Source organism: Sphaeramia orbicularis, chromosome 6, assembly GCF_902148855.1.
Source record: "Sphaeramia orbicularis chromosome 6, fSphaOr1.1, whole genome shotgun sequence".
Classification (NCBI taxonomy): Eukaryota; Metazoa; Chordata; class Actinopteri; order Kurtiformes; family Apogonidae; genus Sphaeramia; species Sphaeramia orbicularis.
Genome location: NC_043962.1, coordinates 25,058,294 through 25,084,688, shown reverse-complemented (window position 1 = coordinate 25,084,688; position 26,395 = coordinate 25,058,294). Strand labels below are relative to the sequence as shown.

The window sequence follows — 26,395 nt, the reverse complement described above, 5'->3', positions numbered from 1 at the left end:
CTCTTTTTAATATTGCTTTACCTTTTTATTTTCATGTCACAGTCACTCAAACATGATCGCCTACAGCTTGTGTCGCAGGAGAATAAGATTTGTTTTTGTGCTGACGAGGCCAGTGCTCTCCAAGGTCCTGAAACAAACATTTCTCCCTGTCTCTGTCTCTTGTTTATTCATTCAAATTTGCGACTCTAGCTTTAGGGATACAACACAACAGTCACTAATAGCCCCCATAACCCCTCCCTTCTCTGTCTGTCAGTCTCTCTTTCTGCCCCACATACACACTCACATAAACACACACACTGGTTCTTGTCAGAGGAGGAGCGACATCAACGTCGGGTTACTTTCTGCTTCTCTTTCTGCTTCATTGTGTCGACAGAGGTGAGAGTAACATGGACAAATCGACTCCAGCTCATCCATGCCATTCACAGCAGCAAAGGTAAGGTCACTTGTTTATCAATTTCTATAAAACCACCTTTCGGATTTTTTACTTTTTTATCATAACATATTTCAGCCGAGCAGATGTAAAGATGGTGAATATTTAAAGTTTGGAAATAATTCATATTTCCTAATTTTTCTTTTCACGCAACTTTACATGTGGAGATTTTTTTATACAGTCTAGAAAAAGTCTTTACTAGACAATAAGCTTTAAGTTAAGTGAGGACAGTGAGTCAGATGTTATCACTGAAATAAGAGAAACGTTATTAATAGAAGCCTGACAGAAACAAGATGAGGCATAAGAAATGTCCCTGCTGAATCAGACAAATCCTATTGACAGTTTCAGGAATAGAGTTTGACGAATTGATATATTGATTGAAATTCTATCCTTAACTGCCATTTCAGTTCCTCAACTTTAATGTGAAGTAAAAGTAGGTCGCACTACTTCCCAAAGGCCACCCTAGAAATGTTTATTTTGTTTTGAGTCCTGAGCTGAAACGATTCATTTGGCCAGCAGCATCAGATACCGACTCTGGATTCCCCAGTCTCCCTGCTCCCAAGGAATCCCCCTGGTTACATTAGGTTCGTGCGTAGAAGGAAATTTGATTTCAAATAAGCTGCTGGTCCCTGAACATCTGTAGGCCTTTGATTAAATCAATTTATGTTTATAAATCTTTACACATTAAATTACCCTTTTCTGCCTCCTGAGACACACTCCCTCAGCTGTAGTCAGCTCCTCAGAAAATATTAAAAGCGGTGTTTACACCATTTTCTTTCAATGTATCACACCCACTCATACCTTTACCTTCTGCTCTTTTATTATGTTTTTCTTTCCATCCTGACCACTCTGTTCCACATATTGTTCCTTCGTCCTACACTTGCCTCTTTTCTAGCTTCACTGCAGCACAGCATAGGACATTCAGTCTTTTATTACTCTGTTACACTGCTGTGTGAGGCCAAAGCTCAGGTTGATGTGAAATTTCCCACTCTTCAGATTCAGGACACACACTATGAAATAACAACAAACTTGACCAGCAAACCCTCTTACAATAAGTGGTGGAAAAATGTCACAACCACAGTCATTGCTACCTTGAAAACCAATTTTATGCACATGTGTGAGCAACAAACCACCTCAAACTATGTGTATGCACAGATTTTAAGCATTGTAATATGCATCTACAGGATACATTTACAGGCTTGGAGCACAGAGTTAAGTTGAAATGACATCTCTACATGATTAAGTGCTTCATATCTCTAGTTAGAAAGAGATATGTGCCTGTTTTCCAAAGACTAGCAGGTTAAAATATTTTTTTTTTTTTTAGATATACATGTATTTATGTATGTTTGCAATGAAATAATTAAAAACTCAACCTCTTTGATCCATGTGGTTGTTATATTCCCCTTTTGATGAATCTGTGTACTCTGTGCAGCGTACACACCTGCTCTTGTCTATGCAAACAAACCCGTCTCATCTGCCAGGGCCACTGTTTTATCGTCCATAATATCAAACACAGTATAGACTTTTAAAGCTGAGCAGATGAGTACTATATCCTAGAAGCATATTACCGGTACAGCTGTTGCAGGGAGCATCTGCTGGATCTAATTACTACGTTTCTGTGCCTGTCAAAGAAATACTACTTGCCTCTGTGACTATCTCCAGTAGCTTCGAATAACAATTAGGGAGGTCCAGTAATAAAGGTCTTATTAGTGTGAAGAAGTGAGGACGGGCTTGTGAACATGAAGTAATGACATCTCACGCTGTTGTTGACCAAATCTAAATATACAGAAGCATCATGTATAGTGAAGCATTCAAACATACTAATTAGACCCCTCATTAGTATGAATGTAAAGGCGTTAATGTTAACCCTTACTGTCCTGATAGGCTTGACTGTTCTGTTCACAGTCATACACAAACATGCAAACACACACACGTCACTTAATGGTGGAAGATTTTCTATAGGGTCCATCTTTGCTCTTTCACAAGAAAAGACCACTTTCATTTTACTTCATCAAACCTGGATCATTAAAGTGAAGACTAATGTTAATCAGAAAACAGATTCAGGACACATCTGAATCTGATTTGCTGCACAATTAGTTCATAAACATCACTAAGTCATAACTCTGTTTAGATGTATACAGATATCAAGGGCTATGTTTGAAGTTACTTTTTGAGTTCCAGGTATGCATTAACTTTGGTATGAGTTATTTGAGTGAGTTAACTTTTTTCTGTTGTCATGTACTTAAAAACTAAGGCTGAAGTACATCTGGGGACTTGGTCCTGAAATGCAAGGTGAACCTATGAAACAGTGTCGTCAGTTTTATCCAAAACCAAAAACATTCTTCAGCTCTTGCGCTAGTTGGACTTAACCAACTTCACTGAGATGACAGAAAAAGTCCTCACAAGCCCAAATCTGCTCCACAAACTGTGAAGACATGCTCTTGAGAGTTTGAGCTAAAGCCGTAGACACACACTCAGTCTCCGTCTCATCTGCAACAGAAAAGGCCCAGAATGGGTCTTTGATGAGTAATTGATAGAGTTAGAGCTGCTGTAATGAAGTTTCATCTGGCTGTAAGAGCAGGAAGGAAACATCTCTCAGGTACAGCATGATGTTATCATGTGGCCTAATGGAGTCACTTACAGAGTTTACCAGTATTCAAAGACCCTCATGGTCCTGTCTAAGCATCTTTACATTGATTTTTTGATCTGAATACGTCAGGTAATCACATTGATATGTTGTGCATATTTCTAGCATTGTTTTCCTGATGTTTTCTAGATATTTAATCTTACTGATGGTGTTTTGCTGTCAGTTTGATAGCATGGGGTCATTTTAAACATAAATCCATTAAAAATACAACAAACAGGTATCAGCATATGCATAGTGTTGCGCATTGTTTAGTGGATGCTTTTATCTAAAACACCTAACAGCGGTATAAGTGCTTCAGTGTGGGTGGCCCCATGTGGAAATCTCTCGGTACATTCATTGTATCAGTTATTCAAAGCTCATGGAACAGAGAGATCCAGCAGCACAGTCTCTTTTTTCTGTCATAGACCATGAAACATTCCACAGAGAACCCCTCTTCAGCTTCTGCAATATGCTGACATTAAAACCGAGGCTTATATTTGCTTCAAAGATATATGCATGCACACACATGTACTGTAGTTGCAAGTGCGCTCACACCTTCACACACATCTAATAGCATCCCATTCCAAAATCCAATTTTCAAACCAGGCTGTACCTATTTGATAGGAACAGACATGCTGTTAGGAAATGATTTCTGTATGCCTGCAGGATCAAGATAACAACTTGACATTTTTTAATTGGCTTGCACACACAGATTAGATGTTCTCAAAGGGTATTTGTGACTTTCAGTACTGACTGGGATGAGCTCTCTAGAGGTATAGGTGCCCTTGTTTCATGGTCCTGTTCAGGCTCTCAGGCTATATCTGATCAGAGCAAAGGCCTTCGGGTCACTTTAGTCACATTAGGTGAGGAGCATTTCTTGGCAAGGAAACTGTTTATCTCAAGCACTAAATCAGAACAAAATGTATGTTTATATATGAAATCTGGGCATTTTGCATCGAAGCAGACATTAGAAATCCCTATAAGCTACAAGCCAACCTCAGTGTGCTATTCCTGATATGATTATTTGTGGTTGTAGATATTTAAATACAGCTGCTGAAGCTTATATTTGCTCACCTGTCTGTTGTTCACACCTGAGCCAAGCTGGAAGCTCCAAAATACTCAAACACCTGTCCCACACAATGAAAGTTATACATGATTTTGCATCTGTTTTGGGGAGACAGGAAAACACACACACACACACACACACATAAAGGGTCATCAGGAATGAGGTAAAAACATTGTAAAAACACTGCTTTTCTTATCATTTCTGTTGTTAGCAGGTATTGCAAAAATATGTCTTGAGCCTGACACATCTGTGAAAGACATTTTCAAGACCAGACAGAATGGAGTCTCTAAATTCATCCACCAACATCAGCAGTGAGGATCAAATCAGTATCTTCTCTGAAAGCCCGTACGCAACTTGGGAGATAGTGCTCATCATCCTGGTGGCTGGGTCGTTGAGTCTGATCACTGTCATCGGAAACATCCTGGTCATGCTCTCCATAAAGGTTTGGAGTCTTCTCATTCTGTTTGATCGTTCATGATTAATGACTGTGTTTCAAGCATCCATCTCTGGACACCTTTAGAAAACTCCAACATTAGACATGAGATTGAAAATGAATGCAACATGTGCAACCCTGTGCAGAGTGGTAATCTAATAGAAACGAAAAAACACACATCACATTGTGCACAAAAAGATTAGCATCTGACAGCCTGTTCATGTTGTTTCTCTAAAGGTAAACAGGAACCTGCAGACTGTCAACAACTACTTCCTGTTCAGCCTGGCCTGTGCAGACCTCATTATTGGCATCTGCTCCATGAACCTCTACACGGTCTATATCGTGATTGGCTACTGGCCCTTGGGTGCGGTGGTGTGTGACCTGTGGTTGGCTGTTGATTATGTTGTCAGCAATGCTTCAGTCATGAACTTGCTCATTATTAGCTTTGATCGTTACTTCTGTGTCACCAAACCGCTCAGCTACCCAGCACGCCGCAGCACCAAGATGGCTGGCTTGATGATTGCTGCCGCCTGGGTTTTGTCCTTCATCCTGTGGGCTCCTGCCATTTTGTTTTGGCAGTTTATCGTAGGAGGGAGAACTGTGCCTGAAGGTATGTGCTACATCCAGTTCTTCTCCAATCCAGCGGTGACATTTGGGACAGCCATAGCTGCTTTTTACCTGCCAGTGGCCATCATGATCTACCTCTACTGGCGCATCTCTAAGGCCAGCCGCAGCCGGATGAGGCGGGACAGCAGGAAGACTTCAGGCACCAGTTTGGGAGAAGCTGCATCTCACAGCCAGGAGGAGGGATGTGAGGTTCAGAACTGCAATACAACGAAAGAGGTGCAGAAGGAGGCCAAAGAACCGAAAGAGAAGGAAATGTTGCAGCAGCAGAATGGAAGTGGACCCTGCAAGGAGGAAAACCCTGATCATTTGGAGGCCAGTGCAGACAACATCCAGGCTTCAACATCCAGAAGCATAGCCACAGCAGCTGCTGCATTTCGTAAAGCATCAATTACTTGGAAAAAGCCTGACCAACCACAACCACCTTCACCTGAGAACTCAGCTGCTGACAGACAAACTCTCGTCACAAAGACAATGTTTAAGGTGGTAAGCTCTCATCAGCATTGTCTCCAGATGTGTTCAACTAAATGACAGAGACACAGTGAGTGGCAAACTGGTGAATACAGCTATAAAGTCTTAGGTAGCTTACAAAATATCTGCCTCTGGAGTTGGAGGAGAAAAAAAGTGTTTAAAGTAAAGGGATTTATAGGACTTACATTCACCAAAAGTCCAGAAACATGTCTTCTTCTTCATGTTTTCTGCATGTGTCAATAGAAGATGTTTCTGTCAATAAAACTGTTTGCTAACAAGTCTCTGTCACCAAATAGTGCTGAGCCCATAAAAGCCAAAAAGTTACCTACTCCCTAGAGGTTAATAGAGAAAAACAAGACCAAATGATAGTGGATATAAGTGAATAATGTGGTAAAGATGTATTTTTTCTGGTGCCCCTAAGCAAAAATTTAATGAATGAAATAAAAGTAAAGATAAAAGTTCCTGCTCAATAAAAAGCTCTTCTTCTGATGTTCTCTTCCAGGTAGCAAAGCAGAGCGCTATAGCAAAGTGGAAAAGGAAAAGCACTTCTTCCAGGGAGAAAAAGGTGACACGCACCATCATGGCCATCCTGGTCGCTTTTGTGATCACATGGACGCCGTACAATGTGATGGTCCTGATCAACACCTTCTGCTCCATCTGCATCCCAAACTCCCTGTGGACCATCGGCTACTGGCTCTGCTACATCAACAGCACCATCAACCCGGCCTGCTACGCCCTCTGCAACGCCACCTTCAAAAACACCTTTAAACACCTGCTTCTTTGCCAATACAAGAAAATACGGACAGCGAGGTGAAGTGGAATATCCTGACTTCTGTCTGGGTTTTAAGTTGACAACAATATTGGATTAAAAGTATTTTTGAAATGTACATTAGACTAGTATGGTACAGAGATTTTTTTTACTGAGCCCTTACTTAAATTTCTTTTCAATGATAGCATTTATTCCCACTCCCATTGAAAGGAAACTGAAATAATGACACTGTACATTTACTAATACACTGCAAGACTGTGACTTTAAAAAGACTTTGTGAGTATACATAGTTTCAATATGAATGCTGTCTTTTGCAAATAGTTTGTTGTAAAAAGTACATTTGACTCTGGGTGTAGAGTTTGTGTGGTACTTGGGGGGTGGGGTGGGGGGGGTATTTTCCTCTTGCTCCTCCTGTGTGACCTAGTGCAGTATGATGTTACACATGTAATTTTTATTAGTCATATTGTGGTTAATGTGATTGTTTTGTGATCAATGCAATGCAATACAGTATATGTTTTACCTTTGTCTAGTATAGGAATGTAGTATACACCAAAAAAAAGACATTGCATTATTGACACATCATTCCACAAATCATTAGGACTGACAATGAGCTGTGAAACAATGAAAGTCACATGAAAAATGTATTTTCATATAGAGTTGTAAAGGGACAAAATAAAAAGAGCAGGTGTGATGTTATGTGTATGTATACAGGCATGTATATGTGTGCATGCTTTCTCTTTGGGTAGATTAACTCACTTTTTATGACAAATCTAGCCCATATTGTATATAATGCAACCAGATGTGATACTTGTCCATATGTTATCTTCTCTGTGTAGATGTTTTCCTTAAAAATAAAAATGCAATGTCAAAACATAAAAATCAGAGTAATCTTTTGGATACGTTCTATTACATATAATACCCTGAGGATTAAACTAGGCTACTATGAAGAGCAAAGAAATACACAGAAAGGGACTCATTCACTCTCCCACCACTGGATCTCACAACCTTTACCCACTTCTTTGTAGTGGGAATGTCACAGTGGGCCAAAGAAAAAAATTATATTGTAATGCAGTGAATGTAAAGTAAAAGAGAGAAGGAAACACTGGGGCAGATCAACATGTAGATTAAAAGAAACAGGAAATTCAGGTGCCTGAGGAAAACACAGTAGAATTAAAGATGGTTGACAGAGTCGTAAAGGAACCGGAAAAGGAAACAAATCAGTCAAATTTCACTTATTTATCTGAGTTAGAACACAACTCCCTTAAGATGTAGACTGTGCAGAAACACAATATGACACATGCTACATTTTATCACCTTTTGGATTTCAATTTGTTGATAAATGAGGAAATTTAAAAAAAGGTTTTACACTTGCTAGAACTATGAGCAGCTGATATATGGATAAAATATAATGGTAACTGAACTGAACTGAACTGAACTGAATGAATGATGAGAGTTATTAAATGTGTGTGTGCATGTGTGGACCAATGATCGGAGGGCAAAGGAAAAAGTCAGATTAATTTCTGGGCAAAATGGATGAAATTCTAGGTCAGAGACTCCTGGTTACATCTCAGCTTGCATCTCTGGAAGTACGTTATTGTATTTAACCTTAAATCCTACCAGTAAAGTTTGAAATCCTACTTTTTTTCCCTCTTCTAAATAAGAGAAGAAAGGGCAAAGTGTTTCAGCTTCCAGAAAAGTCTCAGAGCTGTTATGCCCCCTAGTGGAACAAACAGCACCCCTCCTCTTTTCTATGACCACTGTTTCTGCTGCAGTAATAGAACAGGACAGATTATAAAGTCAAACACATATTTCTGCCAAAAAATTGCTGATTTTTCTTCCTATGTCTCTTTCACATGGCAGCAAAACCCTGTAAATCATTCTGTCATTTAGATGCACTGACACCTGGTCAGAAATGGACAATAACACAGGTAAGATAAGACAAAATGGCCTCAATACAACTGAAAGCTTACAAGTAATTTAAACAAGTAACTTAACTGTTAAAGTCAAGAAAGTGTACAGTATATTCATATTATTATGACACTTGACATTAGTTTTAGCAGATTAAATGAGACTGAACATCACCTGGCTCATGTTATTCCTCTTAGATATCATGTACTATTATTTTCACTGTACATTTTCCTTCCCTGGACTGTAAATATCTGTATATATGTAGATTTTTTAAAGTACCATTTCATATTAATATCTTATCTTATCTTCTTATCTTAAGCTGTTGCCCATAAAGCTGAAATAACATATTCTCACAATGTGATTTATTTTTGATAAAGAGTAACTGGGATTCAGTATGTATTCATTGCATCTGGTCAATGGTGATTACTGATGTGTATAAACAGGAATAAAAAGACGGAAAGTGTCTGAAAACATAACCATTCCAACTTTATGCAAAACAGTGTATTTTATCTTATTTTATCTTACCATGTTTTCCATAGAATGACAATTGCTTAACATTACAGGCACTTCCAGATATTGTTATGACTTTCACATTGTCAAACCTTTAATGTTTTTTTTTTTTTTAATCACAGTCTTGTTCCATATAATGTGCTCTTGATATAGATTTTTTTTGTTCATTTTTGGACGTGATGTGACTTCTGCCTTAAACTGTACTGCTTTGTCTTTGTTAATTAGCCGTTTTGTTTGGCCACTCTCCTTCTAGACGTCAGAGGAAGAGTTTGGTGGTCATGGCTCATCTGTTGATGCTGGTGGGGTTTAATGTAAACAAGTCAACGTGCCTGTTTGTTTCTAATGTAATCCTCTGTTTGCATCGCAGGTACATCTTTGCACTCATTGTGATTTGACTCTATGTTATCAAAGACAACATGCAAAGGAGAAGCTGCTCAGCAAGTTTAGAAGTCTGAAGATCTGGGTTGTGGCTTTTGTTTTTTTGATCAAACAGGAAACCTTGTAAATCAAAAGGTTAGATGTAAGATCATGTCTTCATTTCTGCAAAATGCATTGCATTTTAATTGACATATGTACATATATATATTTTGTGTGTGTTTACACTCACAGGACTAATTCTACACGTTACACTTTGTCAAAGTAACCCAAAAGCTGCTACTGTTTGGAGTCAACACACATCTTGTAGGAGGAAATATCACATGTATGTGGGCAGGTTATGGCTAAATGATTTCCTGTCTACAACTAAGGGTCTAGTTCACTTCTTCAGTCTCCATAGGTGAGTCATGGCAGAGGACAAGGAGCAGACAGGAGCCTCTTTGGAGGACTTATCACCCCCCGATGATTATCTTGAACCATCTGCGGAGGATACAGATACTGAACTTAACGGAGAAGAACATGTGGAGGAGTCAGCTTCCACTGAGGAACCGGCCAAATATCAACCAGCAAAGATCAGCCCAAACCTGCTGCAGATGCTAAAGGCAGCAGAGAGCAGACGGACGACTCATCAGAATGGAGACAAGACAGACGAGTCTGAAACTGACAAAGAAGAGGTCGTTACTGAAGATCTCAATACCCTTCAGAAAGGAGATAGAGACCAGATGGACGTGTCTGAAGATAAGAAAAAAGAAGTAGTTACTGAAGAACTCAACATTCATAAGAAGGAAGACAAGGATGAGACAGATGTGTCTGAAGGTGGAAAAGACGACGCAGTTACTGAAGCTCTTAAGACTGATATGGTGAGATAGGACTCTGAGTTTGACGTAAACTGTCAGGCCCCTCTAGACCAAGACATTATATATTATATATTATCTATCTGTACAGCTCTGCTCTTACATAAGTCTGGAGGAAGCATGAACCTGCATGCATTTAGGCTGTTAATGATTTGTCTTGCTTTGTGCAGGCCTCTATGAATGGTTGACCAGCAGGTCTACACTCGTATTGCACATGTTTCATGCCTCTGAAAAGATTTCTGAGTTTCAGTAACGCTGAAGAGCTATTTTAGTGAATTCGCACTGTATTGTGTGATTTACTTCAAGAAAACTTTGCATTCTTTTGTGTCACTGAATGACATCAATCTCTGGTGTTTTCACTTCACTGGTTCCTCTATAGCTATAGGCCTTAGCTGCCGTGTTCTTTTTCTCTGAAAAACTGTGTGCAGCACAGGGTCATGTATGTACATTTCTCTGCTTTATAGAAAATATACCCTCAGAGCAGAATGCACTTTACGTCCTCCTTAAACCCACCTTGAATGAGCTCCTCTTTTCCTTATACATCCCTTTCTTCTCTAACTTGTCAGTCTACATCTCCCCAAATATTTCCCCTGTAAGCCTCACAAAGACTCCATTTATTTCCTCTGTCTTACTCTATGTCTTTTCTCCACCTTCGACCTGGTCCGGTTAGACGAGGGTGTGGCGTAAAGTGTCGCTTTGCAAAGTAGAATCAGTCTGCAATTAACTGTGCATTAGGTGTGAGAGTGCTCAGCCAGCATGAAGAAAGTGTACAGTCTAGTGAACATGACTAAAGCCAAGGACCAAGAGGCAGTGCAGTCCATCTGCATCAAGGTATCACTGCTTTTATCTGTTAGTTTGTTTATGTAAAAGTTGCTCTTGATTGTGTTGGGTCTATGCATAGAATTAGGTGAATATCAGCTCAACTTGTTTTACTTTTTTCTTCATTTTTTACCTGGTTATTACTAAAACTAGTCATTTTGTGCTTTGCTCTTCCTTTATTTAGATCTTTAGGGGGTTTTTTTATATATATGTCGAGGCCCAAAACGGAATCTGGCCCGATTCAGAATCGGGCCGGCCCAGAATGGAATTCTATTCTAGGCCAGCCTAGAATGGAATCCTGCTGCTATAATGTTATTTTTATACCATGTTTAATGCAAATGATCTAAATTATTACAAAAATCAATACATGGAATTTGCAAATATGTGAAAAAAAAAAGAAACAAACAACATTTTAATTGTAAACTATAATACACTTTATTTACAAATAGAACCTAGTGGTACTCCCCACCAATATATGGTACAGTGAAATCGACTGAAATTGACAATAGTTACTCAAGGTATGTAAGACTGAAAATGTAAAATTTTGACAAATTATGGAATTATGGATCATTTGCATTAAACATGGTATAAAAATAACATTATAGCAGCAGGATTCCATTCTAGGCCGGCCTAGAATAGAATTCCATTCTGGGCCGGATCGGGCCAGATTCCGTTTTGGGCCTCGACACATATATATTTATATTTTTTCTTTAGGTTGTAAGTAATTGCATGACTTATTTCCAGACAGACCTTTTAGCCACTCTTAGCCAAATTATTACCAACTTTCACTGCACTTTTCATCTCACTGGTCTGAAATAAAGCTTCATTTCTGAGCCCTGTCAGAGATGACTTTATGATCATTAAGTTAAGTTTCAGACTGCTTCAAGTCACAGCTTAGCGTCATCTTGTGTTAAAGATTAAGCAGCTGCTTCAAGAGATACCAGCTACACCCCAAGTGCTGCATTCAAGGCACATTTTCTGACAAAAAAATAAAGTTAAATCTTATATTATTCTGTCTTTGAAAAGGTGCAAAGAGCGAGTATACTTTTTTATTGATTGCGCAATTAGGACTTAGTCCAGGATTGAGTCAAGTAGTTGAGAAAGTTGGGCTGACTTGCTCCTGCAGGGATCCAAATATTGAGCAGCTCAGGTTTAATTGCTCCTAATGAGGATGTAAGGGTTCAGTTTGATATATCTATAAGCCACATATTCCACTAATGCATCTAGAAATTCTCTATTTGACTCTAAAGACTTTTACCACCTGTTCAAGGAGGATTAACTCATATGAACTGACAAAAGAACGTATGTCCGTCCACGTGGGTAAGAAAAGGGTCAAAACAGAGAAAAAAAAAACATAATAAAAGGAGGAGATTGTAGTAGGAGGGAATAAGCAGTCTTTAAGCCTGTAGTTTCAGACTAAGGCAACAAAGGCAAAGCAGACAAGTCAGGGAGCGGACATGGCCAAGTGGGATCCCTGTAACAGCAGTCCATCCTTCATGCAGCCACAGTGGATGGTGAGACATCAACAGACACAGGGATGAGTGAGGGGAAAAGATGGAGAAACATGACAGTGGCTATGTACAGAGATGGTAGTTTATGAAGAAAGGTGGCATTTCTGTACTAAAATGAGTAATGAGTATGTCAGGTCTGTCTAATTCAGGCTTCATCTTTACGTTTTTGCAGCCTGCAGAGTAAACCCAACTGATAGGCCTATATATCCTGCATTTCACTTTTTGACCGTCATTGTATTATTATTATTATTTTATTTTATTTTATTTTATTTCCACAGCAAATACAGTTGACCGAGCAGAAGCAAGAATTCAACAAACGCCACACCAAGACTCGCCGTCGCTCACTGTCTCGTTCCATCTCACAGTCGTCAACAGAAAGCTTCAGTTCAGGTACGAAAAAAACATACACACACTTCCACTTACAAACTCTTAAGTCTACTCACATGTCTTTGATATATAAACCAACTCAGAGAACTGATTCTGATCCCACCGCCACGAGAACTAAAGGGCCCCAAGGATTAGGTTTGGTGCTTTCTCCCTCAGCTAAACCTTAATTAAGAGGAAAAGTATTCAGAAGAATTAAACTCTTTAATTTAGACCTAATCGGATCTGTGAGCCTTTCTCAAACATGTCAATCACTGCCACAGTTTACTCAGACTTCAAAGGCTCTGAAAAAAGCCTCCCCTAGCTGAAGTCTGATTGAAAACACAGCATTGGAAACAAAAATTAAGAAATTGTTTCATTTCTATTAAAGTTACCATGTTTACTTTCGTGATCTCTGTTATATTAGGTGATCATTTTTACTCATATTGTGTACAATTTGTCTATGTAATCATGTTTCTCTGCTTTAGCATACAGTGACAGCTCGGAGGATGAATCTTCACCCAAGGACAAACTCCAGAAGACGTCCAAGGGCCTGTCTGACTTTTGCATCAAAAATATCAAATATGCCAGCCATGGACGTAGAGAAATAGAAATTGCAGAGCAAGGTAAAAGACATAACTGTTATTTAGTATGGCACCCCTCTAACTAACTAAAGAAGAGATAATATCAGACAACAAGGCCCGATAAATGAAACAAAAAAAGACACATTAATGATGTCTGTCCTCAAACTGAATGTGTCCCTGTCTATGATATTTAGAAATGCCAGCACTGATGGTCCTGAGGAAAAGAGCAGGTGGGGAGAAGCCTCTAGCCGGAGCCAAAGTAGTGGGCTGTACACACATCACTGCACAGACAGCGGTCAGTTGAGTAAACACACATTCACGCACACATACATACAAAGAACAACCATCTTTCAAGTCAAACACACTGGAAGAAATTTGTTGCTTGTGGCTGTCTTTAAATTCCCATGAGACAGAAATAAGTTTGGGTTCAATCTAATGTGGTGCATGCAGCTCTTGGATTGTGTTGTAACCCTTCACTGCTTCAGATTTGTAATATCTGTTGGCAGTGTTGGTTAACACATTACAAAAGTAATGCATTACAGTACTGGATTACTTTTTGCTGTAACACAGTAGTGTAAGGCAATACTGATTAATTTTCAGTAATATGTTACTCAGTACATGTTCAATAGTGCCTTCGTTACCATACACTTTTCAACCATAATTTAATTGCTCAAATGAAAAAAAAAAACAACAGCAAAACTTAAGCAACCAAAAGTGCAGCAGGAAAGTTCTATTTCCTGTTGGTGTTCAGCCAATGGGTGAAGATGGTAGAAGACAGTACATTGGCGACATGGATGTATGCTCATTACTAACCCTAACTAGTCCATTGCTAACTAGTGATGTTCGATTTAGGGTGGTATCAGCGATACCGATCTGATACCGATACTTTGTTCAAATACACTTAATGTCTATAAAATCTTTTTTTTTTTCTTTTAAAGTGTATTTCAAATCATAACTTCATAAAGAATACAAGACATGAGAATAATTATTGTTTAAATTATTAAGAACTATTGTAAAAATGAAAACTTCCATATTAATTCACATTACATGAACATGTTAACATTAAAAATGAAAATGCTGAACATGTAATACAAGGGTGTCAAACTCATTTTAGTTCAGGGGCCACATACAGCCTAATATGATATAAAGTGGGCTGGACCAGTAAAATAATATAAATAATAGGATAAGAACTGATAAATAATGTAACTCCAAAGTTTTTTTCTATGTTTTTGAGTGGAAAAAGTCAAATTCCGTAATGAAAATGTTTACATCTACAAACCGTACTTGAACATAACATAAACAAATATGAAGTATGTGGAATTGTATAAATATTCTGCCTCTTTCAAAATGTTTTGTGTATTTGTAGATCCACTGTGATCTGTAAGTTGTGATGCATATGTATATATGATAAACTAAGGCATAATATCGTTCAAATTGCATTTATTTTTCTTAAGAATTTTCAGGTTATTCACATTTTTTTGAAAAAGGCTAGTCTGTAAATGTGAACATTTTTGTGTAATTTTACTTTTTTTTTTTTTTACACTAAAACAAAGAGAAAAATTTGTAGTTTGCATTAAATATAGGTTATTGTGATAGTATTTTACTGGTTCTGATCCACTTGAGATTGAACTGACCTAAAGTGATTCTAACATCCTTGACTGTTAATATCGTCAGTGTAATTTCTGTATTTCACAAATTCATCCCAGGGGCCAGATTGGATCCTTCGGCGGGCCGGTTTTGGCCCCCAAGCCGCATGTTTGACACCTGTGATGTAACACTTCAGCAAAAGTATCCAACAGTGACACTTTCCCTCATTCACAAGTTTTTGTTAAGGAACAATAGCATATTAATTGTTTCTCAGAGTTGACTGACTGAGAGGCGTGATGCAGTACACGCTTACCCAGGCGGAAGAAAAAGTAGTTCCCACCAATATCATTTGGACAAGATCCCAGTAGTTTAACTACTTTCCACTGTGCACCTGATATACATTACCTCAAATGACAGAAATATTAAAAGTATCGATATTTTGATTTGTGACTCAATTCTAGAGTGTAAAGATCTGGTATCGAAGATATTGATACTTCAGTATCCATCCGCAAATCACTAACCCTAACCCTGCTTTCAAGAAGCTAGTTAGCATCATCCCTTTGATTAGCAATGACAAGGTAAGCTAACGTTTCTGTTAGTTAGAGTTCTTTATCTAAATCCGCCCCCTGTTTGAACATGTAAAATGTTGAAAAAAATACACGTGTTCCTCCTGGGATTCGAACATTGTAGACCGTAGCGTTACTTACCGAGCTATCCGTCCACATGTACTTAGTAGTGATGTGACGTTCACGAGCGAATCGAATCTTTTGAACGGCTCTTTGAAATGAACACTGGGAACGAACCGTTCATTTTTATTTATTTATTTATTATTTTTTATTTATTTATTTATTTATTAATAACAGTGATTAATCACTGTTGGGTTTTTCCGTAATTTTTTCCCATATGTTTACAGACATTGTTCTTCTTCGGAGGGAAAATGCACTACAGTTGTTCAGGTAATTAAGTAATTGCAATGATAAATCGCTTTTGTGTTTTGAGCATTTTTTCTGTATGTTTACCAACATACTGTTCTTGTTCTGAGAATTGCACTATAGTTTAGGTATTTAAGTAATTGCAGTGGTTAATCACTGTTGTCTTTAGTGCAATTTTTCCGTATGTTTACACACATTTATTGTTCTTGTTTTGAGGAGAATAAAATGTTATTTCATAAGAAAATGTTTTATTTTCTTCTTCATTTTTAGGCTACAGACTAGTCCACATAATGTACCGTGATGTTTTTGGTCCAATTCCATCATTTGCCTAATGTCACCTCTCATGTCATGTATTTAGCCCACACATTTGAACTAACTATTCTTTTTTATGGTAAGATAATAATTACTGCTGCACCAATTAAACACCTTTAAAATGTAATGTCAATCATCACATGTAGCCTATTTAGTCATTAAAACATTGGTGTTTCAAAATAATGCCAAAACCATAAAAGAGCCAGTCTTTTGAATGGCTCTTTTCAGTGAACGGCTCCTGATTGAACGGCTCCCTTCAAAGAACCAAAAGTCCCATCACTAGTACTTAGGGCGCAAATGTATGCGTCCCAAGGCTCTCCTATTTCTTCTAATGGGAAGAAGTTGGGTTCTACTGCGCATCCGCCATTTATGAAAAGTAATACAGGAGTCATGTAATGCATTACTATTCTGAAACAGTAGTATTGTAAGGTAAGGAATTACTTTTAAATAACAATAACAAGTAATCTATAATGCATTACAATCTGGAGGTAACTTGCAGAACACTGTCTGTTGGTGAATGGTGTTTTACAGGTACTGATCGAGACTCTGTGTGCGCTGGGGGCTCAGTGTCGCTGGGCGGCCTGTAACATCTTCTCCACCCAGAACTCTGTGGCTGCTGCTCTCGCTGAAGCAGGTACATTATGATCATCTGCAGCGGCTTCTTTATTTGACTTTTAATTCCAGGTTTGACCATCACTTCATCATTTTGTTCATCCCTTGCTCCCGTACAGGTATTTCAGTGTTTGCGTGGAGAGGAGAATCAGAGGAGGATTTCTGGTGGTGCATCGACCGGTGTGTCAGTGCTCAGACCTGGCAACCTAACATGGTGACGTAGAAAAAATAATCCTGTCCTGATTAGTAGTGTTTGCATACATAAAAATGATAAAACAGAACATTCCAGTCAAAACACAGTATAATCTGCAGATATTTCAGTTGAAGACTGATGGTATTTGACAAGTTGTTACACATTTTTTGCATACTACAAATGATACAACATACTACCAACTGAACTGAAGTGATAAAGTTACATTTTCTCCGGAAACCAAATATCAGTACATACGTTATATTGAGTTTGTGAATTCAATAGTGTGTCTATGTCAGTCAGCCATAACAGCATAACCACTGACTTATGAAATAGTAGTAAGTTCCCCCTCATATTGTCCCTGTAGAGCAGGGGTGTCAAACTCTTTTTATTCTAGGGGCCACATAGAGGCCAGTGAGCTAGACCAGTAAAATAATAGCATAATGACCTACAAATAATGACAACTCCAAACTTCTCTATGTTTTATTGTGAATAAAGTAAAATTACATTATGAAAATTTTTTATCCAGTGGATAGCACTCATGCCTCACAGCAAGAAGGTCCTGGGTGTGGGGGGTGGCACCTTTCTGTGTGGAGTTTGCATGTTCTCCCCTTGTCTGCATGGGTTCTCTACGGGTACTCCGGCTTCCTCCCACCATCCAAAGACATGCACTGATAGGTTAATTGGTTAATCTAAATTGCCCATAGATGTGACTGTGAGAGTGATTGGTTGTTAGTCTCTATATGTCAGCCCTGCGATGAACTGGCGATTCGTCCAGGGTGTACCCCACCTTCGCCCATGACTAGCTGAGTTAGGCTCCAGCAACCCTTATGAGGATAAAGTGGGTTCAGATAATGAATGAAACTATACTTAAAAAAAATATGAATAACATAAACAACCATGAGCAACCAAAATTTCATATGAAAAAAAAAGTGCAATTTTTACAATATTATGCCTCAGCTTATCATTAACACATGTGCATTATAACTTAGAGATCACAGTGGATCTACAAAAGCACAAAACATTTAGTAACAGGCATGATATTGCTAAAATTGCACTTACCTCTCTAAATAAATCTCAGGTTGTTCATATTTGTTCAAGTTATTCACTACGCCCCAATTGAAATGGCCAAATGACAAGGTGATGGCATCTTTAAACTACAGGTCTTGTTGGAAGTTCCTGTTCTGCAATAGTTAAGTCCTACTAAAAGTGGACTAAGGACGAACAACTGGACCTCAATACAATTAAGCATCTGTGGAATGTGCATGACAACCACTTCATGGATGTCCCACCTCACCACTTACAAGACTTAAATGATCTGATGCTAGCATGTTGTTGCCAGATACCGCACCTTTACTGGTCATTTAGAGTCCATGTCTTACCATCGCAGACCGGGAACACTCAACAAGACTAGTAGTATTAATAATGCTCTGACCCACTCTTAGGCCCTGTTCAAAGCTTCTCATTGCCCTACACTTGATCATCAACTTTTACTTGCTGCCTAATAAATCACTCTCATTGTAATCATAGTTCCCATAGTGCCATTATAGGAAGATAATCTGCATCATTTCCACTTTACCTTTAACTCCCTGGTCCTCATTCCTGGTTCTCAAGAGCCACTATCCTGCATGTTTTAGATGTATCCCTCTTCCAGCACACCTGACTGTCATTATCAGGCTTCTGCAGAGCTTGATGATAGGCTAATCATTTGAATCAGGTGTGTTGGAAGAAGGATACATCTAAAATATGCAGGATAGTGGCTCTGGAGGACCAGGAATGAGGACCAGGGCTGTAACTGATTATAATGTTGTGGCTGATTGTTCCATAAAGACCACAGAGGGTTGTGAGGATGTATAGCTGAACATATTTCTAACCTCAGATTCTGGATGATGGGGGTGACCTGACCCACTGGATCCATAAGAAATACTCAACCATGTTCTTGAAGATTAAAGGCATTGTAGAAGAGAGTGTAACGGGTGTTTATAGGTGAGTTTCACACCAAACATCTGATTCAGCAGTTCCATGAAGGCTTTCTGCAGCTCTGCTATCTCTACTTGTGTTCCTCTCAGGTTATACCAGCTGTCAAAGGCAGGCAGGTTGTGTGTTCCTGCTATGAATGTTAACGACTCTGTGACCAAGCAGAAGTTTGACAACCTTTACTGCTGCAAGGAGTCTATTCTGGACGGGTAATGAATCATGTGGTGGAGGTAAACCAGAACACTACTGTGCAATGTGCTGACAGTGTTGAACTCTTCTTTCAGGTTGAAGCGAACCACTGATGTCATGTTTGGTGGAAAACAGGTGGTGGTGTGTGGATATGGAGAGGTCAGTCCACTGAACACGGACTAAAGAAACACTTAAATGAATCAGCTCTACTAGATACTTTCCCTCTTTCTTTCTTTCTTTCTTTCTTTCTTTCTTTCTTTCTTTCTTTCTATTTATTTGTTTTGAGCACACTTTTTCACATGAAACTTTTGTGTGTACAAGGAACTAATAGCAGGCAAATATATTAATAAATAGAGGTGATCAAGACAATACAGCAATTGCTATTTACACTTGTAATGGTAAATGGACTGAACTTATGCAGCACATTTTGTACACCTTTATGGTGCCCAAAGTGCTGTACAAGGCCTCACATTCACACACCAGTAAGCGCTGCCAGACCCTGCTGGGACCAATTTAAGGTTCAGTGTCTTGCCCAAGGACACTTCAACATGTGGACAGTTGGAGCCAGAATTTAGTCATTGGACAACCCGCTCTACCAACTGAGCCACAGCCACCAGCTGTAATAATAAAATAAATTCAGTATGTATGAATGAATATGAGTGGGAAGAAGAAAACTTATTAAATCCCACCTCCACCTCTCATTTATACAACATAACACATTACTTTTGCTTCTTTAGTGGCTTAATGACTGTTGTTTCTCGTAGGTCGGTAAAGGTTGCTGCGCTGCTCTGAAAGCACTCGGTGCCATTGTATACGTCACTGAAGTGGATCCCATTTGTGCACTTCAGGCCTCGTAAGCATTGCATTACACATGTTTACACATACGACAAAGATTATGAAATATATAAAATCATACTGGCTGTTTTTTACCTCAGCATGGACGGCTTCAGAGTGATCAAACTGAGTGAAATCGTCCGACAGGTAGATATGGTCATCACCTGCACAGGTAACATTGTTAGCCGCTGTTTTCACTTTACCATGAAATGCAAAGCACATAGTATTCACAAATATCATCTCAAATATCATCATATATTGTTTTATTTTTTCTTTCTGTAGGAAATAAAAATGTGGTTGTGAGGGAGCATCTGGACAGAATGAAGAATGGCTGCATCATCTGCAACATGGGACACTCCAACACTGAGATCGATTTGGTATGGACATACTCAGGCTGTGTGTTATTTATGAGTTTTTGTATCTATACATATATGTTCTAATAAATCTGGTGTTGTATCAGGCGGGTCTGCGGGCTGCTGATCTGAAATGGGAGCATGTGAGGCCTCAGGTGGACCACATTGTTTGGCCTGATGGTAAAAGGATTGTCCTGCTGGCTGAGGTGATGATACTTATAGTTACTGTCATTATTATTATATTTTTCTTTTTAATCTTCTAATTCCTCTTATACCTGTACATATGGGGCAGTGCTGCTACTGGAACCTTAATTTCCAGAGGGCTTTGTCCAAGAAATGAACAAAATTCTATTTAAACTTAAAAAAATACATTTCCTGCATTGTTCAAAAACATACATTAGAGTATTGGATCAGCACTGGATTTTTTTTTCAATCACTGCACTATGCTAAGACCAGCTCCTATCCAGTGAAAAAACTATAGTGATTTATATTCTACCCAGTGTATTATGCATGATTCTTTTATGTAACACACTTGCTGTAAGTCTTCAGGTTGTGATTAGAGTCTGATGTTCTTCAAACCTTTCTCTCAGGGCCGTCTGCTGAATCTAAGCTGCTCCACAGTGCCCTCATTTGTCCTCTCCATCACTGCAACAACACAGGTATTCTATTATTTTTGGCTTGAATGCAAAGAACTAATTTCCTGCGGGGCAGCATAGTTATTATGCATGTGCTGAATGGTCAGTATGTATGAGGCAGAATCTGTGGCATTCATTTGTGTTTCTGTGTTTCTGTCACTGTTGTGTCTCAGGCACTTGCTCTGATTGAACTCTACAACTCTCCAGAAGGACGATACAAACAGGACGTCTATCTGCTGCCTAAGAAGATGGGTGAGATATAATACAATAATGGAAAAAAAGTTTTCAGACACCCTTAAAATGTTACATAATCTCAAATATTATGATGATATATTGGAAAAAGAAAAAAAACAGGCACTCACTTGGTTAGAAAATTTTTTAAAAAACTTTTATTTCATGGGGGTCTGTAGATTAGTTCATAGGGGCTGGAGTTACAACCACACCAACACGTGTTGGCATGCGCCTTCTCCAGGGTGTTTTTGTTTTGTAACTCCAGCCCCTATGAACTAATCTACAGGCTCTCATGAAATAAAGGCTTTTTAAAATTTTTCTAACCTAGTGAGTGCCTGGATTTTTGTCTTTTTCCAATGGTTTATGCCCTTTCCATGAACACCTTTGGTTTGTTGAATACCAGTAGCTCCCTATAAATTTGTTGTTATGATGATATATTTGCAGAAAAACCTGTTGTTTTTTTTTGTGTTTCAAAAGGTGTGGCTGCATCAGACAGATGCAAATAAAATGCAAATGATTTTTTGCTTATTGTTAACAAGTAAAAATAACAAAACTAAAAGCTTGACCTTTTCTACATGTCATGTCCTTGATGTGTTTCAAGGGGCAGTATCTTGATGAAACAGTGCATGTGCAGAAGGAAGCATGTGTGTGTGGAGAATGGAACAATGCTTGGCAAAATCCAATGACTTAAGAGTGATTCTTAATGCAATGTAACCACAAATGCATGGGATGTCCAAAAACATTTTTCCACCACTATATTCAACTGGTATTATTATTACGACTTGTTTATTCCATGCCCAATCACAACTGAAATCCATTAAAAAAAAAAAAAAATCCTGTCAAATATTAAAGCTTGTTGATGTTTGCAGATGAATATGTGGCCAGTCTTCACCTGTCAACGTTTGAAGCTCATCTGACAGAACTGACTGACGAACAGGCCAAATACCTGGGCATCGGTAAACACGGACCCTTCAAACCAAACTACTACAGGTGACGATGAGCAAACATGTCAACACACAAAGAAAAAAAACACACACATTCAGGTGTTTTCTTACATTTACTTTTGTATTTTGTTATCCATTAGGTATTGACTGTGCACATATAGCTGAGTCTCTTTACAGTCAGACAGAGCAACGACGCCCTCTACAGTCTGAAACTCACTAAGACCAAAGGACATGGAGCTGGAACTGATCAAGAATGATGACTTTAGATAGTATAACAGCACTGCAATTTGTTAAATTATTGTCAACAGCTAATCATTTTTCAATAGCTTTGGGCAACACTGATATTTTATTGACTTTACCCTCTGAATGTCAGCTGATGATCTGATTTTTAATTCCCTCATCATGTATACACTCCTAATTTCAATGAAGATTAAATATTAAATGTGATCTTATCTGTAAAATCAAATGTACCTGATAATCAGTGTCGGGAGGGTCCTACTGAAATGTAAATGGGAATGTAATAGGTAACAATTATTTTATTCACTTCATCAAAATTATGTAACTTATGACATAAGAATCTATTAAACATCAGTTTAAACAAACATTGTTCATTAATGTACAAGATCTTGTCTAACTTTTAGTTTAAGCTATGCACCAGAAATAATATACTGACATACAAACTCTTAGGTTACGTTCAGACAGCAGGTCTTAATGCACAATTCAGATTTTTGGGTGAAATCCGATTTTTTTGTGTGTTTGTTCATATTACACATTAAATACAACTTGTATCAATTTTGAGTATGAACTGAATACGACCATGAAGTGACCTGCATGCACAAAAGAGGTCCTGACATAATACGTGACCACACAGGCACGCACTGTTTTTACAGAATTAACACACCTGGGACGCAGAATTGTGACGTTTGTCATATTTCAATGACGTAAAGGTCGAATAAATGTGACCTGGCCGTTCAGACTCAAGTGGCATTGCAAAATATCAGAAATGTATCGGATTCAGGACCACATATGAAAGTGGCCTGGGTCGGATTTGAAAAAGTCAGATTTGTGCTGTTCAAACTGCCTTTAATAGATCGGATACAGGTCACATATGGGCAAAAAAAATCAGATTTGGGCCATATTTGCCTGCAGTGTGAACATAGCCTTAGTGATCACTAGCATTTTGATTACATTTTTTGTTGTAACTGATTACCTTTAAATTTATTGTGTAATTTAACTATGTGCAAGCTGTTGCAATGTCGTAGTAATATACAGTACTGCGCAAAAGTCTCACACCAACAAAAGAATTATTTGTTTGTTTAGTAAAGTTATAGTGACCACACATGCATTTCTCAGTCTCTGATCCAATCTGGATTTATGTGAAGCATGTACGGCAGTAAAAAATAAAAGTTCCGGGGAAAAATCAGCTTCAATAAACCAAAGTGGTTGTATTTAGTGTGACCTCCCTTTGCACTTGACATGTCTGTAACCTTTTTTGTTCAGACAATATAAGATTTATTACATTAATTTTCTGATGTTTTATAGCAGGTTTCATTCAACACATCAGATATGTCTGTGCTGCTTTTTGTCATGGGGTCAGGGGTCACACTAAATAGTGACTTTAACTATTAGAACTCATTTAGTTTTTTGTGTGTTTTTAAAGGCTGTGCACATATTTCCTGTGTTTTCTTGTTTAATCTGAAGAAAAGAGAATGAGAAACAAATATATGTGCTTATTTCAACCTGTAAAAAAACAACAAACCCATAGGTGGCCTAAGACTTTACACAGTACTATATATACCACTGCTTTGGCTGCATATTTGTGTTGTTAAGCCAGTGATAAAGTAATACAATGTACCATTTTTTCCAATAAATAATGATCTGAATGACATTTGATTAATTTTATGATACATCCTCCTTCTTCACTTACAGCTATTGTGATACTGTAATACCACCATTATGATGATGATGATGATGATGATGATGATGATGATGATGATGATGATGATGGTCATTGTTGTTGTTATTGTAGAGTTGGTAAAGTAGTATTAATATTACTTATGATAAGAATAACATGGATGAGTGTTATACAGGAAGTTATATACATGTACAGTATTTACACACACACACACACACACATATTCTAGTCTTTGTGTTCTAAAAGCTAATAGGGTGCACTGTAGGTTAATCTTATCTCTTATCATACAAACAATCCACTCATTCTGATAGTGCTACTGTTTCTAAAGATAAAGTCACTGTACTGAGCAATAAACCAAAAGGCAAATCACCGTACTGTAGCAGGAAATACACTGAGGAGTTAATCAGTGTATTTACTGCTTCTCCCTCTGCCATTATAGACATACAAACTATATGCAAAACACAAAACAAATAAACACACCTGAGCATGAAAAACATGAGACAACACAGAAAGTAGGAGAAATAAGCTGCAAAATTAATTTCAGAGCTCTGATATTATTGTGTTATGTCAAAACCATGAGTCTTTGTTTTTTTATATCTTCAGTGATATTATATATTATATCATATCTCAGGATTAATATCATCTGTAATATAGGGGTTGTTTATTTATTTCTTGCACTACAGTATACTGCCACCAAGTGGCCTTCAACACCCACAGACAGAAGCATTTTGTCAGTGACAACAAACAAACAAACAAACCTCTAAGTCAAACTCATTTTAGTTCAGGGGCCACATTCAGCCCAATTTGATCTCCAGTGGGCCAGACCAGTAAAATAACAATGGAAAAAGGAAAATTATATTATGATCAGGTTTACATCTACAAAGTTTCCTTAAAAATCTGAATAACACAACTTGAACTGTCTTAAGGAAAACAACTGCAATTTTAACAATATTCTGCCTCGGTTTATCAGCTTATCATTTACACATGTGCATTACAATCGTACAAAACATTTAGTAACAGGCAGAATATTGGTCAAATTGCATTTACTTTTCTTAAGACATTTCCGTTTGTTCATATTTGTTCGGGTTATTCACATTTTCTGTAAAAGCATAGTTTGGTAATGTAAACATTTTCATGTAATTTTACTTTTTTACACCAAAAAACAAAGAGAAAATTTGGGGTTGTCATTATTTATAGGTTATTATGATAACATATTACTGGTCCGACCCACTTAAGATCTAATTGGACTGTATGTGGAACGTGAATTAAAATGATTTTGACACCATTAATTGTTAATATCTTCAGTGTAATTTTTGCATTTCACAAATTCATCCCGCGGGCTGGATTGGACCCTTTGGCGGGCCAGATTTGGCCCCCAGGCCGCATGTTTGACACCTGTACTCTAAAGGATAATTATGGTTCAAATGTAAAAGGAGGATTAGGCTCATCGTCAAACCTTTTCCTCACACGTCTGCCTCATAATTCTGATATAGTATTTATTCATGTTTATTTACACCACAACAAGAAAAACAGAGATCAAAATGCAATATATTGTGCAGGTGACAAAAAAAAAATCCCAAGACATTTTTTTTTCACACCCAAATAAACATAAACAACAAGACAATAACCAAATCAGATAAAGTGGTTGTGAATAATAAATAAAATAAAATAAATAAATAAAAATGAAATATAGTGAGTGCACTTTGAACATATATGGATGTCAAAAACACTGACCAAGAAATTGAGCATAGCATAAAACTCTATAAAACGAAACAGCGTGGTTTAAGAGATGTGGGAGTGTTTTAGTAATTGCTGCTGTGGACTGATTCACAACTATTAAAATTTAAGATGAATTTGTGACAATACTCATTTTTACCACTAGGGGGAAGAACAGCACTATTGACTACGTGTTACACCTAAGTCTACAAGTAAAATTCCTCTAGAATAAAAGTAGTGAAACCTTACCAAGTTTGAGTCACTAATATAGAAAATGTTGATTAAAAATACTGTTTGGTTGTAGTTTTCAAGACAGTTTTGGTAAAAAAAAAAAAAAAAAAAAAAAAAAAAAAAGAAATTATGATAATTAATGAGAAAATGGGTTTTATCCAACAGGAATTTTAAAGATTCAAGATTCAAGAAGTTTATTGTCATATACACAGCAGTACTAAGCAATGAAATTCTTACTTTGTGAGTTTCCTTCACACGACTAATGTAAACAGTTGAGCTAAACTAAAATGAAATAAAGGAACTAAACTGTACAGTTAAAACAATTTTAACTAAACAAAAACCCAATAAAGGAAATAAACTGTACACTAGGCAAGGAAAAATAAATAGTTAAAAT

General features: G+C 37.7%; 2 protein-coding genes across 8 annotated transcripts; both read left to right on the top strand.

The window, feature by feature from the left end:
* Positions 1–237: 237 nt before the first annotated feature.
* LOC115420702 (muscarinic acetylcholine receptor M2-like) lies at positions 238–7,290 on the top strand. 4 transcript variants are annotated; one of them, XM_030136158.1, is made up of 5 exons: positions 240–433; positions 4,337–4,564; positions 4,793–5,665; positions 6,153–6,480; positions 6,517–7,290. In XM_030136158.1, the coding sequence occupies exons 2-4, from the start codon at positions 4,400–4,402 to the stop codon at positions 6,462–6,464; spliced, it is 1,350 nt and encodes a 449-aa protein (XP_029992018.1). In that variant the 5' UTR covers positions 240–433; positions 4,337–4,399; the 3' UTR covers positions 6,465–6,480; positions 6,517–7,290. The 4 variants fall into 4 exon arrangements, with proteins under 4 accessions (XP_029992020.1, XP_029992018.1, XP_029992019.1 ...); XM_030136160.1 differs by having other exon boundaries at positions 238–433; positions 4,793–5,662; positions 6,153–7,087; XM_030136159.1 differs by having other exon boundaries at positions 243–433; positions 4,334–4,564; positions 6,153–7,087.
* A 2,306-nt stretch (positions 7,291–9,596) lies between these two features.
* On the top strand, positions 9,597–22,952 carry LOC115420701 (S-adenosylhomocysteine hydrolase-like protein 1). 4 transcript variants are annotated; one of them, XM_030136153.1, is made up of 17 exons: positions 9,597–10,072; positions 12,675–12,786; positions 13,248–13,385; positions 13,538–13,638; positions 16,706–16,808; positions 16,906–17,000; positions 18,856–18,962; positions 19,046–19,162; positions 19,238–19,301; positions 19,907–19,995; positions 20,078–20,148; positions 20,259–20,353; positions 20,437–20,535; positions 20,920–20,988; positions 21,138–21,216; positions 22,065–22,185; positions 22,280–22,952. In XM_030136153.1, the coding sequence occupies exons 1-17, from the start codon at positions 9,620–9,622 to the stop codon at positions 22,284–22,286; spliced, it is 1,920 nt and encodes a 639-aa protein (XP_029992013.1). In that variant the 5' UTR covers positions 9,597–9,619; the 3' UTR covers positions 22,287–22,952. The 4 variants fall into 4 exon arrangements, with proteins under 4 accessions (XP_029992013.1, XP_029992014.1, XP_029992016.1 ...); XM_030136155.1 differs by lacking the exon at positions 9,597–10,072 and adding an exon at positions 10,405–10,897; XM_030136154.1 differs by lacking the exon at positions 22,280–22,952 and having other exon boundaries at positions 22,065–22,189.
* Positions 22,953–26,395: the final 3,443 nt, after the last annotated feature.

What these genes read in the sequence shown, in the direction of transcription:
- LOC115420701 (XM_030136153.1), top strand. Translation starts at nt 9,620, where the DNA reads ATGGCAGAGGACAAGGAGCAGACAGGAGCCTCTTTGGAGGACTTATCA. An exon ending in AGACCTGGCAACCTAACATG is followed by an intron (nt 17,001 to 18,855) that starts GTGACGTAGAAA and finishes TTCTAACCTCAG; the next exon opens with ATTCTGGATGATGGGGGTGA. An exon ending in TATGGTCATCACCTGCACAG is followed by an intron (nt 20,149 to 20,258) that starts GTAACATTGTTA and finishes TTCTTTCTGTAG; the next exon opens with GAAATAAAAATGTGGTTGTG.
- LOC115420702 (XM_030136158.1), top strand. Translation starts at nt 4,400, where the DNA reads ATGGAGTCTCTAAATTCATCCACCAACATCAGCAGTGAGGATCAAATC. An exon ending in TGGTCATGCTCTCCATAAAG is followed by an intron (nt 4,565 to 4,792) that starts GTTTGGAGTCTT and finishes GTTTCTCTAAAG; the next exon opens with GTAAACAGGAACCTGCAGAC. An exon ending in CAAAGACAATGTTTAAGGTG is followed by an intron (nt 5,666 to 6,152) that starts GTAAGCTCTCAT and finishes GTTCTCTTCCAG; the next exon opens with GTAGCAAAGCAGAGCGCTAT.